The 14,520-nt window shown below is 38.2% G+C and overlaps 3 protein-coding genes across 4 annotated transcripts; 1 reads left to right on the top strand and 2 right to left on the bottom strand.

Moving 5' to 3' along the window:
* The first annotated feature begins 19 nt into the window (after nt 1-19).
* LOC135127593 (ecto-NOX disulfide-thiol exchanger 2) lies at nt 20-8,600 on the top strand. Of its 2 annotated transcripts, none has more exons than XM_064054081.1 (8): nt 20-135; nt 190-528; nt 867-1,336; nt 1,462-1,653; nt 1,704-1,887; nt 6,663-6,769; nt 7,740-7,922; nt 7,970-8,600. In XM_064054081.1, the coding sequence occupies exons 1-8, from the start codon at nt 105-107 to the stop codon at nt 8,501-8,503; spliced, it is 2,040 nt and encodes a 679-aa protein (XP_063910151.1). In that variant the 5' UTR covers nt 20-104; the 3' UTR covers nt 8,504-8,600. The 2 variants fall into 2 exon arrangements, with proteins under 2 accessions (XP_063910151.1, XP_063910149.1); XM_064054079.1 differs by having other exon boundaries at nt 867-1,342.
* Nucleotides 8,601-8,644: 44 nt separating this feature from the next.
* LOC135127595 (membrane protein BRI3-like) lies at nt 8,645-9,418 on the bottom strand. Its single transcript, XM_064054083.1, has 2 exons — nt 9,224-9,418; nt 8,645-9,177 (listed from the first exon to the last, which is right to left on the bottom strand). The coding sequence occupies exons 1-2, from the start codon at nt 9,270-9,272 to the stop codon at nt 8,885-8,887; spliced, it is 342 nt and encodes a 113-aa protein (XP_063910153.1). The 5' UTR covers nt 9,273-9,418; the 3' UTR covers nt 8,645-8,884.
* A 2,636-nt stretch (nt 9,419-12,054) lies between these two features.
* On the bottom strand, nt 12,055-14,505 carry LOC135127578 (dynein intermediate chain 3, ciliary). The gene is made up of 6 exons (XM_064054059.1): nt 14,075-14,505; nt 13,813-14,026; nt 13,503-13,764; nt 12,806-13,454; nt 12,520-12,757; nt 12,055-12,472 (listed from the first exon to the last, which is right to left on the bottom strand). Exons 1-6 carry the CDS (start codon nt 14,206-14,208, stop codon nt 12,089-12,091), a joined length of 1,881 nt encoding a protein of 626 aa, XP_063910129.1. The 5' UTR covers nt 14,209-14,505; the 3' UTR covers nt 12,055-12,088.
* Between the last annotated feature and the right edge of the window lie 15 nt (nt 14,506-14,520).

The following is a 14,520-nucleotide window of genomic DNA, read 5'->3' as shown; positions in this document are numbered from 1 at the left end:
GCCGCTCGACAATCTCCGGCTATCCTCGCCACTCGTCTATTTTTGTCAGGTCGATAAAAAATGGCTTGTGTGTTGTGGGATTTTTTCACCCAAAATATATAAAAATGACTTTCCAGTTCAACAATCAAGCCCTAGGTATTTCTCGAAGCTACCGAAATATTTTTTCACCGACTTTTAATTTATTTTAAGGCAATGGGGCCATAATGCCCGCTGGAGGACAATCAGCTTTTGTGCCATCAGACCCCAGCGAATTCACGATTTTTTCAGCTGGTCTGAACGATTCGCCTTTGGAGTTTAACATGAACAAGAATAAGACGCCGATGGCGAGGTCCGGGGACGACAAGGATGACGCCAGTTTGAGCCCCACGGACAAGAGGGATAGGCGTCGGGTGGACAGAAGGGACAGGGACAGGAGGGACACGGAGAAGTCGAGGGACGACTCGGACTCGAACATGTCCAGCTCGCAGGACGTCATCCCCATCCAGAACGGGTCTGGACTGGGACCCAACATGTGGGGCGGAATGATGGGTGAGTCGGTAGTATGTGGGATGTTATAAATTATAAACAAGAACATTATTATTTAGCAAATCTAGGGAGTTGTTTTCATGAAATGTTTAGTTTCTATGTACATTAATTAGCATATAGCCTTCAAAAACCCATTTTTTTCTCGTTATTGTGGTATTTTAATTAACCGTGATAAAATTCCAAGTGGTGATATACATGTTATGAATGTCACATAGTTATGGTAATGTTATGTAGAAATCGAATTATGACTAAGTTAGTGTGTACATGCAACCAACAATACACCAAAAGTGTGTCTGTTTACCCACACCTGCTGCAATCTGACCGCGCGTTGACCCCTCCAGGTATGGGCTACCCCATGGTGGGCATGAACATGATCATGGACCCGAACATGATCTCGATGAACAACTACGGCATGATGCCGCCCATGATGGCCCCCGACCCCAACATGATGACCCCCGACCCCAACATGCTCATCAACCCGGTGAAGGAGATCATCCACTGCAAGTCGTGCACGCTGTTCCCGCCCAACCCCAACGCGCCGCCGCCCACGACGCGGGAGCGGCCGCCGGGGTGCAGGACCGTCTTCGTGGGCGGCCTCCCCGAGAACATGACCGAGGAGATCATCACCGAGGTGTTCGAGAGGTGCGGCGAGATCACCACGCTAAGACTGAGCAAGAAGAATTTTTGCCACATTCGGTTCGTGTACGAGGCGTCGGTGGACGCCGCCATTTTCCTATCGGGGTACAGGATCAGAATCGGGTCGAACAGCGATACGCCGAACACGGGGCGGCTGCATGTGGATTACGCCCAGGTAAGGGTAAGGAAAGTTAAGTTTTAAGTTAAGTCAAGTTAGCAATCACTTTAAGTCATTTTGTCAAATGTCGTACATGGAAGGTTAGGTTACGTAACTTTTGATGCGTTTTTATTTCTCTGAAGGCCAGAGACGACCAATACGAGTGGGAATGTCGACAGCGGCAACTGCAGAGAGAGCAAAGACACCGGGAGAGAATGGAGGAGGAGCGATTAAGGCCCCCGTCGCCGCCTCCCGTCGTCCATTACACCGACCATGAGGCCATAGCAATAGCTGAGAAAATCAAACAAGACGATACTTTTACGAAAGCTGTGCTGGTAGGACGTCAATTGTTTTGGAGATTCTCTGGTAATTAATGTTATTAAAGGTGGTTATCACGTGGTTGGAGCGCGGCGATTGCAATAAGCGGAACGCGAATAATTTTTATTCGATGATTCAGTCGACGAATTCGCACGTTAGAAGGTTGCTCAACGAGAAGTCTCAGTACGAGGAAGAACTGAAGAAGGCGAAAGAAATAATGAAAGGGCGAATGCAGGGGATTTTATTGCAATGTAAGTAGGATTTTTTTTACTTAGTCAAATTCAGCAAGTTTTAGTAAGTATACGAATAGATCAGGGATTTGTGCGACACTTCGTTACGAAGGTGTACTGCACAGTTAATCATTGGTGTATAGGAAGTTGGTAAATGTGTCTACTAGAAGGTGGCTTTTTTGGCTACTTGAGTAGCTCTGAAAAACTATTTCTCGTGGTTAGAAGTTGAAATTAAAATTAGTTGGTTGCAAAAGTTGAAAAGATTTCGAAAAAAATTATTCTGGAGACGGCAAATTAGGAATTTTGAAGTTTTGAAGTCGTTAAGTTTTGATTTTTTTATATTGAATACTGGGATTTATATGTCTTGATTTTATTAAAAAGCTGAAAAATATGGCGTTAAAAATTTTTAAATTCAAGTTAGGTAATTTTGAAAATTACGCCAGAATGATACTTTTGAACCTAAAAAAAATTCAAAGGAACTCAAAAACAACTGATTGTAGTCAAATCTGCCACACATTTTCACCATCTTTGTTTTGATTTAATCAAGGATGATTGACTACTTTCAAGTTTTCTGCACGTTTCGTGGCTCCAAGAGTACGAAAAAATTGGTCACCCGTTTCTTTCTCTCCGTCATAGTAAATTTTATAAAATACTGTGGTTTATGAAACCCTCTTTACTTTTTACCAACTTCTCGGTTTTAGATTTTTCAATTTGAAAGTCCCGTTCCCCTGTAATTGGGCCTCCGTGCCTGTTGGGGGACGTAATTAAATAAAATAAAATAAAATACAATAAAAAATAAATACATTTTTCGAATTATAAAATGTTTGATTTTGCGATTTTTCAACTTTTTGGTTTTTAAATTTTTCGATTTTTCAGTTTTTCAATTTTTCTTTCAGTTGTTGTCTTTTAAATTTCTGAATTTTTCCATTTTTCGATACATATTTCAGTTTTTCAACTTTTCAATTTTTCAATTTTTAAATTTTAGATTTTTCGATTTAGCGTTTTTTTTTAATTTTAAAATTTTCAATTTTTCTCTTTCCGATTTTGAGCCGTTTCGATTTCTCAATTTTTTGATTTTTCGATTTCCCGGTTTTTCGGCTTTTCGATTTTTCGATGTTCCAATTTTTTAAATTTTCGTCATTTCAGTTTTGGAGTTGTTCAGTTTCTCGATTTGTCAGTTTTTTGATTCTTCAATTTTCCGATTTTTCAAGTTCTTGATTTTTTTAAATTTTGGATTTTTCGATTTCTGGGTTTTTCATTTTTTTTTTTTTCTATTTTTCGGCGTTTCGATTTTTAAATTTAAGGGTTTTCAATTTTTCATGTTTTTGATGTTTAAATAGAATTTTTCGATTTCCCAACTTCGTTATTTCAGTTTTGAAAATTTTCAATTTCTTGGTTTTCAATTTTCCATTTTTTGGATGTTTCGGTTTCTCGATTTTTCAACTTTTCAGCTTTTCGATTTTCAATTTTTCGATTGGGAAATAGAATTTTTCGATTTCCCAACTTCATTATTTCAGTTTTGGATTTTTTAAATTTCTCGGTTTTTCAGTTTTTCAATTCCTCAATTTTTCGATTTTAAAGTTCTAAATTTTTCAGTTTTTCGATTTTTTGATGTTTCGATTTCTCGATTTTTCAATTTTACGATTTAATGTTTCAATTTTTTTCATTTTGCATTTTTCGATTTCTCGATTTTTCGAATTTTTCGATTTTTTAAATTTCACATTTCTCGTATTTTCAATTTTTTGATTCGATTTTTAATTTCCCGATTTTTCAATTTTTCGGTTTCTCAATTTTTCGTCATTTCAGTTTCTCAATTTTTCAGTTTTTTTATTCAATTTTCCTATTTTTCAAATTTTGGATTTTTCGATTTCTCGGTTTCTCGATTTTTCAGTTTTTTAATTCAATTTTCCTATTTTTCAAATTTTGGATTTTTCGATTTAGCGTTGTTTTTTTATTAAATTTTAAAATTTTCAATTTTTCTCTTTCCGATTTTGAGCCGTTTCGATTTCTCAATTTTTTGATTTTTCGATTTCCCGGTTTTTCGACTTTTCGGCTTTTCGATTTTTCGATGTTCCTATTTTTTAAATTTTCGTCATTTCAGTTTTTTGATTCTTCAATTTTTCGATTTCTCGGTTTTTCAATTTTTTTTTCTACTTTTCGGCGTTTCGATTTTTAAATTTCAGGGTTTTCAATTTTTCATGTTTTTGTTCAGTTTTGGATTTTTTAAATTTCTCGGGTTTTTCAGCTTTTCAATTCCTCAATTTTTCGATTTTAAAGTTCTAAATTTTTGAGTTTTTCGATTTTTTGATGTTTCGATTTCTCGATTTTTCAATTTTTCGATTTAATGTTTCAATTTTTTTAATTTTACATTTTTCGATTTCTCGATTTTTCGAATTTTTCGATTCGATTTTTAATTTCCCGATTTTTCAATTTTTCGCTTTCTCAATTTTTCGTCATTTCAGTTTCTCGATTTTTCAGTTTTTTTATTCAATTTTCCTATTTTTCAAATTTTGGATTTTTCGATTTCTCGGTTTTTCGATTTTTTTTTTTTTTTCTATTTTGCAGCGTTTCGATTTATTCCTAGATTTTTCAACTTTTCGGCTTGTCGATTTCAATTTTTAGATATTCCGATTTTTCAGTTTTTCGATTTCCCAGTTTTTTGTTATTTCAGTTTTTGAATTTTTAAGTTTCAGATTTTTCAATTTTTCGATTTTTAAAATTTTACATTTTTCTATTTAAAAATTTTTTTCACTGTTCGAATTTTAGATTTTCCGGTTTTTTAAGTTTTCCATTTCTCAATTTTTCCATTTTTCGACTATTCGATTTCTCGATGTTTCAGTGTTTCAATTTTTCGACTTATCGGCTTTTTATTTTTGAAAGTTAGATTGCTAAATTTTTCGAAATTTTAATTTTTCAATTTTTTTAATTTTAAACAGCGATTTATTGTTTTTTTTTTAATTTAAAATTTTTCTATTTCGGATTTTGGACCCTTTTGATTTCCCAATTTTTTGATTATTCGATTTCTCAGTTTTTCGTTTTTTCCGCTGTTTGGCTTTTCAATTTTCCTATTTTTTGATGTTACTATTTTTCAATTTTTCGTTTTCCCAATTATTCGTCATTTCAGTTTTGGAGTTTTTCGGTTTCCAAATTTTTCAGTTTTTTGATTCTTTAGTTTTCCGATTTTTCAATTTTTTGATTTCCCAAATTCGTTATTTCAGTTCTGGAATTTTTTAATTTCTTGGGTTTTCAGTTTTTCATTCTTAAATTTTTCGATTCTTTAAATTTCACATTTTCCGATTTTTCAATGTTTCGCTTTCCCAATTTTTGGTCACTTCAGTTTTGGGGTTTTTCAATTTTTTTGATTTTTCGATTTTTAAATTTCAGGGTTTTCGAATTTTCATTTTTTTTATGTTTCGATTTCTTGATGTTTCAATTTTTCGGTTTTCGATTTTTTGATTTTTCGATTTCTCAATTTTTCAATTTTATAATATTTTAATGTTGCAATTCACAATTTTTCGTCATTTTAGTTTCTCGATTTTTCAATTTTTTAATTTTTTTAGATTTTGGATTTCCCGGTTTTTCGATTTTTTTCTAGTTTTCAGTGTTTTCAATTTTTCATGTTTTTTTTATGTTTCGATTTCTCAATTTTTCAAGTTTTTGACTTTTTGATTTTTCAATTTTTCGATGTTCAAATTTTTCAGTTTTTGGATTTCTCAGTTTTTTTTTTTCATTATTTCAATCTTGGAATTCTTTCATTTCGCGGTTTTTCAATTTTTCGATTTTTTGTTTTTTCGAATTTTAAAATCTTACATTTTTTGATTTAAAAACATTTTTTCGCTATTTTAGATTTCAAGGTTTCTCAAGTTTTCGACTTCTCAGTTTTTCAACATTTCAATTTTAGTAATTTTTCAATTTCTGGACTTTTCCGTTTTTCGATTTTTTAATGTTTGATTGCTCGATCTTTCGACTTTTCGGATTCCGAGATTCCAATTTTTCGATTATTTACGCCTCTGGACTGCACTTTAAGGGCGATGGAAGTTCTGTCGAAATAACCTTCAACCAATTTTGTGTATTTTAAATTCACAGTATTTCTTTATTGAATTTTATTAAATAATACTCCAACATGAGTACGGATCGCTCAAAAATTACTAAAAAATTCAGGGGGCTGCGGAGATATTTGATCGCGTTTTTCAAATTCAACGGGACATAACTCCAAAATTATACATCCTTACGCTTGAGCCAAATTTTTATATTTTTTAAAATTAATTGTTTAGGTGTCCCAAAAAATAAATATAAGAACTGAAGTATACATATATGTAGATTTTTCAGCTACTGCAGCTAAAGAAGCCCTAGTCTATGGTCATATACATAGTGGTTGTTAAAAAAAAAAGATAATTAAAGATATGTCATGTATTGTGGCTATAGGACTGTATAAGGAAAGTTTATTGTAGTAGACATATTTATGTGTACATTCTTACCATTAACCAAAATCTAGTTGTAATCGCTAAATTGCTGGTCGTTAGCAAATATTGTTACGATGTGATTAAATTACATGTCTCCGGAGCCTCTCGGCTCCTGTAACACAGGGATTTGCAAGACCAAACCGATTTAATCACGCACATGCAATGTTTTGTACCAATGGTAAAGTATCATATCTCATATACTGTACCCGCTCCGAGCCTAGAAGATCCCCCCTGTATACCTGGGTCAATCGGACGTCTGGATACAGTATAATGTAACTTTAGTATGGTCATCATGGTTCTGTGGTTTAATTTATATTTGCGTGTGCCTGTTAGTCAGTCAAATTGAGCGATTGTTCGTGGCGGCCTGTCACAAGAAGGTTTGGGACCATTTCACCAAAGCTCAAAGAAAGAATATTGAGACTTGGAAAAAGCTGTCTATGGTACGTACCACCTTGGACCTCACAGAGCCGGTTTCCGGGCGCTGCGTCGCGCACTAAGCCGCCGCCTAACCGTTTTGTCTCGTCCAAGGTTTGCATGCAAATAGGATATAGTTTCTTGTTTTTCCTACTAATGTCGATTGTGTTATGATCGCGAGATTCGTAAAAATTTTTGTTGTTTTGCGAAGGTAAGTCCAGGTAAGTTCGAAAGAGAACCGAACCAACGAACGAGGAGGACCAGCCGAATCATTCATTTTTTCCTGATTTCTCATTGGACGGTTTCGATGCGGTGGATGGGGCAATTTTGGTTTCGCGACTGGAGGGTGGAGCGTAGGTGAGATCGAATTTTGTACATAGTATGGCCAGGAACCGGGTCTTAAACTTTGGACGCATTTTGCGGTAGGTACAGGAGGCGGCGACGAAATACGAGTAGAGATTGTAGGCGGTCGTTCGAGAGAGGTTCTATCAAAATTGCAGACTTGCATTCAGTTTTTTCAGGAACAGGTAAAAATGTGTACGAGGTCGAGATGAATTCGTAATTTTGGAAGCGGTTTGTTTGCTGACACAGATGTGGGGGCGGCGGTCGACGATCACAAATAACTAACCGAATATCGTTTGAATTGACCAGAACCCAGCTTTGTCAGTAACTTCGTTCTTTCATAACTCAAAAAACCACCCCGAACCCACGAAATAAAAATCGTAGAAACCCGGTAAATTCGCAAAGGTTAGTGCATTCCTCCAAAGTAGTTTTCCGATCCGGATATGGCATTTTCAAACACCCCATGGTAAGTTAATCAAAACGTAAAACCAAAGTTGTCCTTTCCACCACCATGCTCTCGTCTCTAAAATCTTTGTGAAAATGCACTGTATAAGTCTACAGTTTTCTGTTTGAAATTGCATAATTTTGTTTTGTGTACGTAGTTTGCCCCCCGAGCGCTCCTCCCCCAGAAAATAACGACCGATGTGTTTATAGGAAATCAAAAACGTACAGTTGGATGAACCCGCCACCGACAAAGCCGACGACGAAATGGACGTCTCGGACGAAGACGAACCGCCGAAGAAGAAGCACCGGAGCGAGGCGGGGGCGGAGGAGAGGAACAATCTGAAGGACGAGAACGAGAGCCTGCGCTGTCAGATGGAAGCGTACAAGAACGAGGTAATCAGAGAACGATTTTTACGTCTATCTGATGTTTGAGGTTCCAGGTGGAAGTGTTAAAAGTCGACTACAAGAAGGACTTGGACGACAAAGACAAGCAGTTCAAGATGCTGCAGCAAACCCTACAGGGAATGCAGCAGCAGCTCATTGAAGCGAAACGGAGACAAACTGACGAAGAGGCACGAGTCAAAGAGCTTCAACTTAAAATCAAACAATTGGAGACTAAGCAGTCTTGTGATAAAGATGTGATAACGCTCGACGATAGTGAGAGCAATCAGGCCGAAAGTACGACGACGTCGGAGTCCTCTCCGGATATTCAGAGGATCAACGAATGCGATGCGAAGTTGGTTGGTATCATTTCGGCGTTTTTGAACGTGCATCCGTTTGGCGCCGGTTTGGATTACATTTGGTCGTATGTTAGCAAGTTGGAGACGAATTTGAGGCCCGCGGACATCGAAACGTTGATGAATAGGTTTCCGACGGTTTTTAAACAAGAGTTGGTCGGGATTGGGGCCAACATCGAACGGAGGTGGATATTCAACGCGTACAATTCCTCGAACCCTAATAACGTTAGTAGTTAGGATTTTATCCACGTGGAGCGTGATTTTGATCCGAGTGGAACTTGCCCAGTATGAATTTATTTATTTATAGCAAATAAACTAGTGTTATGGCGATGTTTCAACGTGTTTTATTATTTACCCTTGAGTAACATAAACGTCCAGTTCCATTTGATCATAACCATTTATTGTCGAAAACATACATAAATATAACATTTCTTCTAAACTAGATTTGGTAACTTGATATACGTGAAAATAAAATCCCATTTGAACTACGGTGACACTCATCCCTCACACATTCTCTTATTGTATAAACAAATAAAGTTTTATCATAATAAAATCTTTTCTTTTTTGGCATACATAGCTTAAAACATCACACACTGGTATATTATACATTATTTATATTTACCCAAATCTCGCCCCACAATTCCCGCACCTCTTCTCTTTAAGCAACAAGCAGCACAATATTCCAGCCGGAAAGAATAAAATTGCGCACAGTAACCCTAAGCATGTAAAATCATCTTCGAGAACCCCGATCCGGCACGCCGGACAAGCCCCCACGATTATAACCTCGGTTTCCGGGACGATAATCGTGGTCTGAGCTGTGGCTCCATACGAAGGGGGGCATGGTGCGTACTGCTGGAATGGCGGAGGTGGGGGATGATAGTTGTACTGTTGCGGAGGGGGCTGATGAACACCTGCGGAAACGTGTTACGAAAAATTGTGTAAACATTGGCGTTTTACCTGGATAGGGGGCAGTCGCAGAGTACGGCGGAGGCGGTTCTTTGTTCATGATTTTAATACGAGGTCAAAGCTAGAATGTCTTGTTTTGTACGATTTTGTAATTTTATCAACAAGAGTTTATAAATAATGTATATTAAACGATAACGATAAAATATTATACTCGAGTCATATTTTTGACAACTGACGTTGTTGACAGAACGTCAACTATTACAGGTTCCTGTAACTAATATTAGCGTTTGTTATATAGTTAATTAATTAATAAGATATGGAAATTTTGATTAAATGGTACCGTAGAACACTAGACGACAGGCAAATTTGAATTATATCTAACCAGCAATTCTTCCCAAAAATTTTTACTTGGCTGTTCGGTCTGTAAGGTTAAATATCATCGCGCTCCTAGCGGCAAGACCCTGAACTAACGATTCAAACCGTTTTGAATTCAAACCCACCTTTTTCAATAACTGTTCGTCGTTATTAAAAACTCTGGTAAGAACTGTATCACTAATTTTCCACTAATACTCCCCTTTAAAATCACTACACTACAGTTTGATGTATAACGTCCAGTGAGTGACGTCACAGTAGATCAGTAACGAAACTTCAGCAATATTTGCGGAACGGGTGTGACCTTGGGAGCCCGTTCCCGGGAAACACGAAGATTCAAATATTTCGTAGCATTCCTATGTGATTCATATAATACATACTAATAATTGTACACATAAATAAAAATGGGTGGCATGTATTAGCGACATTGGCCATTTTTTTCTTTCTTATAAATTATTAATATATTCAAGCAAAACATTTTTATTCAATTTTGACGTTTTAAACTGCGTTTATTAAATCCTTAACAAGTCTGACAAATAAGTTGTTAATATCCCCAAGTGAATTGCAAAATTTTTAATTCACTCTTAATATTTTTAAACCACTCACAAAAAAATAAAAAACCACTTCAGGAACATAAACATTTTGCTTATTACTTTTAATAGTTTTCACAGAATACAATTTGTTCACAATTTTCACTAAAAGGTTGCTGCAACTAAATCAGTACTGTTTGACAATTTGTTTGGCTCTGTGAACCGTCAATTTGGGAATTGTATAAATCCCACACCATTAGAATTCCAAAGAACGTTTCGTAAAATAATTATCTACAGATTATTTCGATAAATATGCAAGAACCAACTGTGAAACACTATTTTATTTGAAATGAAAAATTTGCTAAGGTGTTCTTTTAAACAAACTTCCACTACACATCTCCCCTGTATTCCAGCCTCTTCAACAATCATTAAGTGATGTGAGTTACCGGAAACACAACTGTTTATGGTATGTTTGTGGATACTCATTAATACGAAAATTCTTACACCACCACTTCTGCGAAGTTTGTTGTGAACTTTGCACATTCTTACGAAGTGGTACATCCTGTTTTAATTGAGTGACATTTTAAAGTCTTCAATGAAGATGTGATTTTTGGCGATTTAATGATACCACCTAAACATTTTGCAGTTTATACTCCGATGGGTAATACATTTTATGAGTTTTTCCCAATTTATGCACCGTAGTCGTTAACTGGTTTGCGGCTAAAAAACGAACCATACAAAAATACCATTCCACCACCCCTGCAAAGACTTTCCTCTTGATTACCTCGTTTCAGTTTTTATTAGTTAGAATTTTTTACACACTAAAATTTAAAAATAAATCTTGGACCGCTCAAACACGCACACATCGAAAATTAAACTATTTCGTTTAACCTGCAGTTTGTTGACCTCTTTAGCCTGGAATTTTCTAGTATTTTTTACATGTATCGTAAGTATCTATTACTTTGTTAAAATAAATTTTACGTTTGTTTTTAACCTTATAACCCAACATCCCGTATGATCCCGTAATTAATATGACATTTCTTGTTGACAAAACCAGACAAAACGTTCACCAAAAACCTTAAAATGAAAAAGAAACTGTGTTCTTCAAGGTCGGAGCACCTTTAGTGACGCTAGTGACCTCTTTATGTCGTTCCGTAAGCTCCCCATGTATTTCTCGTCGCCTGCGTTGACAGTTGCGCTGATAAAGCCTGCCGAATAGCCACCTTTGACAGATAATCCAGTAGTTACTTTCGACGCCATTTTCCTTCTGAGGGCGCTAGTTATCCTTGAATGACAGTTCAAATTTGAATTTGACACATTTGTTTGTATATGTAATTTTCGTAATTTTGAACTAATAAAATACGATTCAAATGCATTGTTGTATACCATCCTGTTCAAACAGTGATTCAAATGTTACCTACCACGAGTTTCCAACGCAGAAGCAGAGGTTTTCTGCGTGGATAAAAAGTATCACTCTTGGGGAAAATTTGAAAGGTTTGCATTCTTTAACTATTAAAAAATAAATAAAATTCTTGATATAACGTAACAATGAACGTTAATTTCATTTAAGAAAACTTTGAACCTCCTTCGGAGAGGCCAAAAGTCTGTATTCTTCATTTTAATAAAAAATATTTTTTCTACGATTCTGTGGGTAGATGCAGGCTAAAAAGCCATGCAGTTCCCCAGTTTAACAAAGGTGTAAGAGAGAGGTGTACGAAGGTGTGTAACTGATTAACCGAAACCATTTTCATCAATCAATAATAATCAATGAAAAACTTCACCAACAATCCTAAACCTACACGGAACATCATAAACCAACAATTTCTTCTGTACATTCAAATTGGTCAACTGTCAACGAAGGATAACTAGCGCCCTCAGCAAAATGTGTCAACGCAGGCGACGGTATTTCTTATGGAATCAGCTGAGACTTTCATAGCCCTGGTGACGTACTTTCAACTATTAGATAAATTTATTGGCGTCTCTAGTAACGTTTAAAATACAGTAAAAATATAAACTACTTCTTCTTCTTCTTCCCCCCCTTTTCTTTCCCCTTCTTCTCTTTCTTCGGCGGAGCGGGTTCGACGGGGGGCTCCGGCGGCGGCGGCTCCACCGGCTCCTCGTCTATTTCCGCTATCATCTCCGGCTCCTCCGGAAACTCTTCTGGCGGTGGCGCCGTTTCCGCCTCGATGCAAAGATAAAACTCCGCCTCTGCTTGCTTAACACTGCTGTCGAAGAACGCATCCACTGGTATTTCTTCACCCGGTTCCTCCTCTCCTTCCGCTGCTTCCTGTGTCGGTTCTTCAACTAACGCAACGCCGCTTCTGGCTTTCAGTTTCAGCCGGATTTCTCGGTTGCGTGCTTCCAGGATCTTCTCGCGTTTGCTTTCGCGCTCGAACATCTGAAAAACGTGAATTTTTTAAGCGGAAGGACCCGTCACAGTTTTACCGCTGTCAGTAGCATTTTGTCGTTTTTGTTCGACATTGATAAGTTTTCGCTGAATTCCACCAAATAGGTGGTGCCTTTTTGGTTGCCTACTGCGACGAGGCGGCCGGCGTCGTGGGTGCGGATGCAACGGAGGGCTTCGTCGCAGACTTTGACGCCCAGACAAGCTTGCTTTTGCTGCTGGAGGATGTCCCAGACGTCGAGGATGCCGTCGCTGCGTGTGGTAAAAAATACAGACAGTCTGAAATTTCCAGAGTTGGTTTTAGGGACAAGAAATTAGTTTTTCTACCTCGTGGGACTCCAAGCACCGTCTGTGAGCAGAGCTTTGTGGAAGCTCGTCCACATGATGGAGCTCTCTTTACAGTCTTCGGACCAAATTCGCGCCGTCCAGTCTCCAACGGTGAGGAAATTTTTTAAGAAAGCCGGGTTTCTTTGGAGGGCCAAAACGGGTCCATAATGGGCCGAAAACTTCCCGACCATTTTCTCTTGTGGAGTTTTACCCTTTCGATTGCAAGAAATTACTTTTCCTTGTTCTGTTCCTACCATGAACCGCGTGGGGATGGTTGGTTCGTACTCCAGACACGACGCACCTAGAGCATTGGCCATTGTTTGTTCTTCTTTGGACAAATCTATGATGAGGGTTTCCGTTGGTTCTGACAATTTCCGGGTGTCCCACCACTTGACTTGACCATCTGTGGAAGACCCGAAGAACTCGGTACCGGACTTGGAGTTTATCCAGAGGACGTTGTGGACTGGATCTCGGTAACTGTTTTCGATGACGCTGAGTTCGACGGGTTCGTGCCCTTTTCGCATGTCCCAGACGGCTACTTGGCCGTTGAACATTCCGCTGACGAGGGAGTTCGGGTCCTTTTGGTTGTACTCTAAACACACGATTGGGTGTTCCGGGCGAAGGGTGTGTAGAGGCAAATTTGGGTTCTCTGGAAACAATTATCAAAATTTAATTAACAATTTTTGTTTATAATTACCGACTTCCCAGATATATGAGTAATTTGTTTGATTCGGCACCACCGCCTGAAAAGTTAGATTACAGTGCGAAACCGCCAATTTGGTTTGGTTGTCCGGCGACCAAGAAATATGCGTCACGGGTCTAGTCGGAGTGCTCTGATCCTGGTACACGTTCACCGTCCTTGCCGAGCTGCGCTCCACCAGAGGTGTCGGTTCCACGTCCGAGAAGTACTGCTGGTAGATGTTTATGGCGTTGTTTTGCAGAATACAGTTCTCCATGTTCTACGACAACCCCAATCACCCCCAAATCGTCCTCCACCCTTGTCTTACCCTACACAGCTGCATCACGGTGTGGTGAAACGCCTCGTCCTTCTCCACCTTTCGCCTGTACCTCTTGGTCTGCTCTTCGTCGGCCGTGTTGACGTCCTTCGGCCACCCTCCTTCTATGTGGTTCATAATGGCGTTGGAGTACTCCGCTCTCGTGGTATTGAGGTAGTGCTCGGCTTGCACGGGGGCGCATTGTGTGGCTCGGCCGATTGGGTCTCTGCAACGTGGGGGTTAGTGGAGGCGTGACGAAGGTGGTGACGGTTACTTGAGGATGTAATTGCGGATCAGCTTCGGGTTCGAGGGGTAGTTGTCGATGAGGTCGGGCCCTTTGTCCGAAAACATACATTGCTTACCGAATTCGCTTCTTTTTTTTTGGTATGCGAAGGTGATGGTGTCCATTATGGGGGGATGGGTTTGATGTATGATGGGAGTTGTGAGAGTTTGCCAGATTTGTCAATGTTGCTATGGTAATTTTGGGGTGTTGGGGGTTGTTTAAAGAATGATGAAAACCAAAATGGTAGATAGGCAGCCAACAATACACCAATTTAAATTGAAATATTCTACCACGTTTTTCGGTTCATTGTGTTTAGTTTTGATTTCGGGTTTGGTGTCAGCAACATCGGACTCCAATTTGGCTTAAAAGTAGCACGGAATTTTTAATATATTGTTAATAAATATTAGTGAAAATGTTTGTGTTGTGAACACGAAGCA

Source organism: Zophobas morio, unplaced genomic scaffold, assembly GCF_036711695.1.
Source record: "Zophobas morio isolate AGI-343-1 ecotype UQ-CSIRO unplaced genomic scaffold, CSIRO_AGI_Zmor_V1 ptg000012l, whole genome shotgun sequence".
Classification (NCBI taxonomy): Eukaryota; Metazoa; Arthropoda; class Insecta; order Coleoptera; family Tenebrionidae; genus Zophobas; species Zophobas morio.
This window is presented reverse-complemented; position numbering and strand designations above follow the sequence as displayed.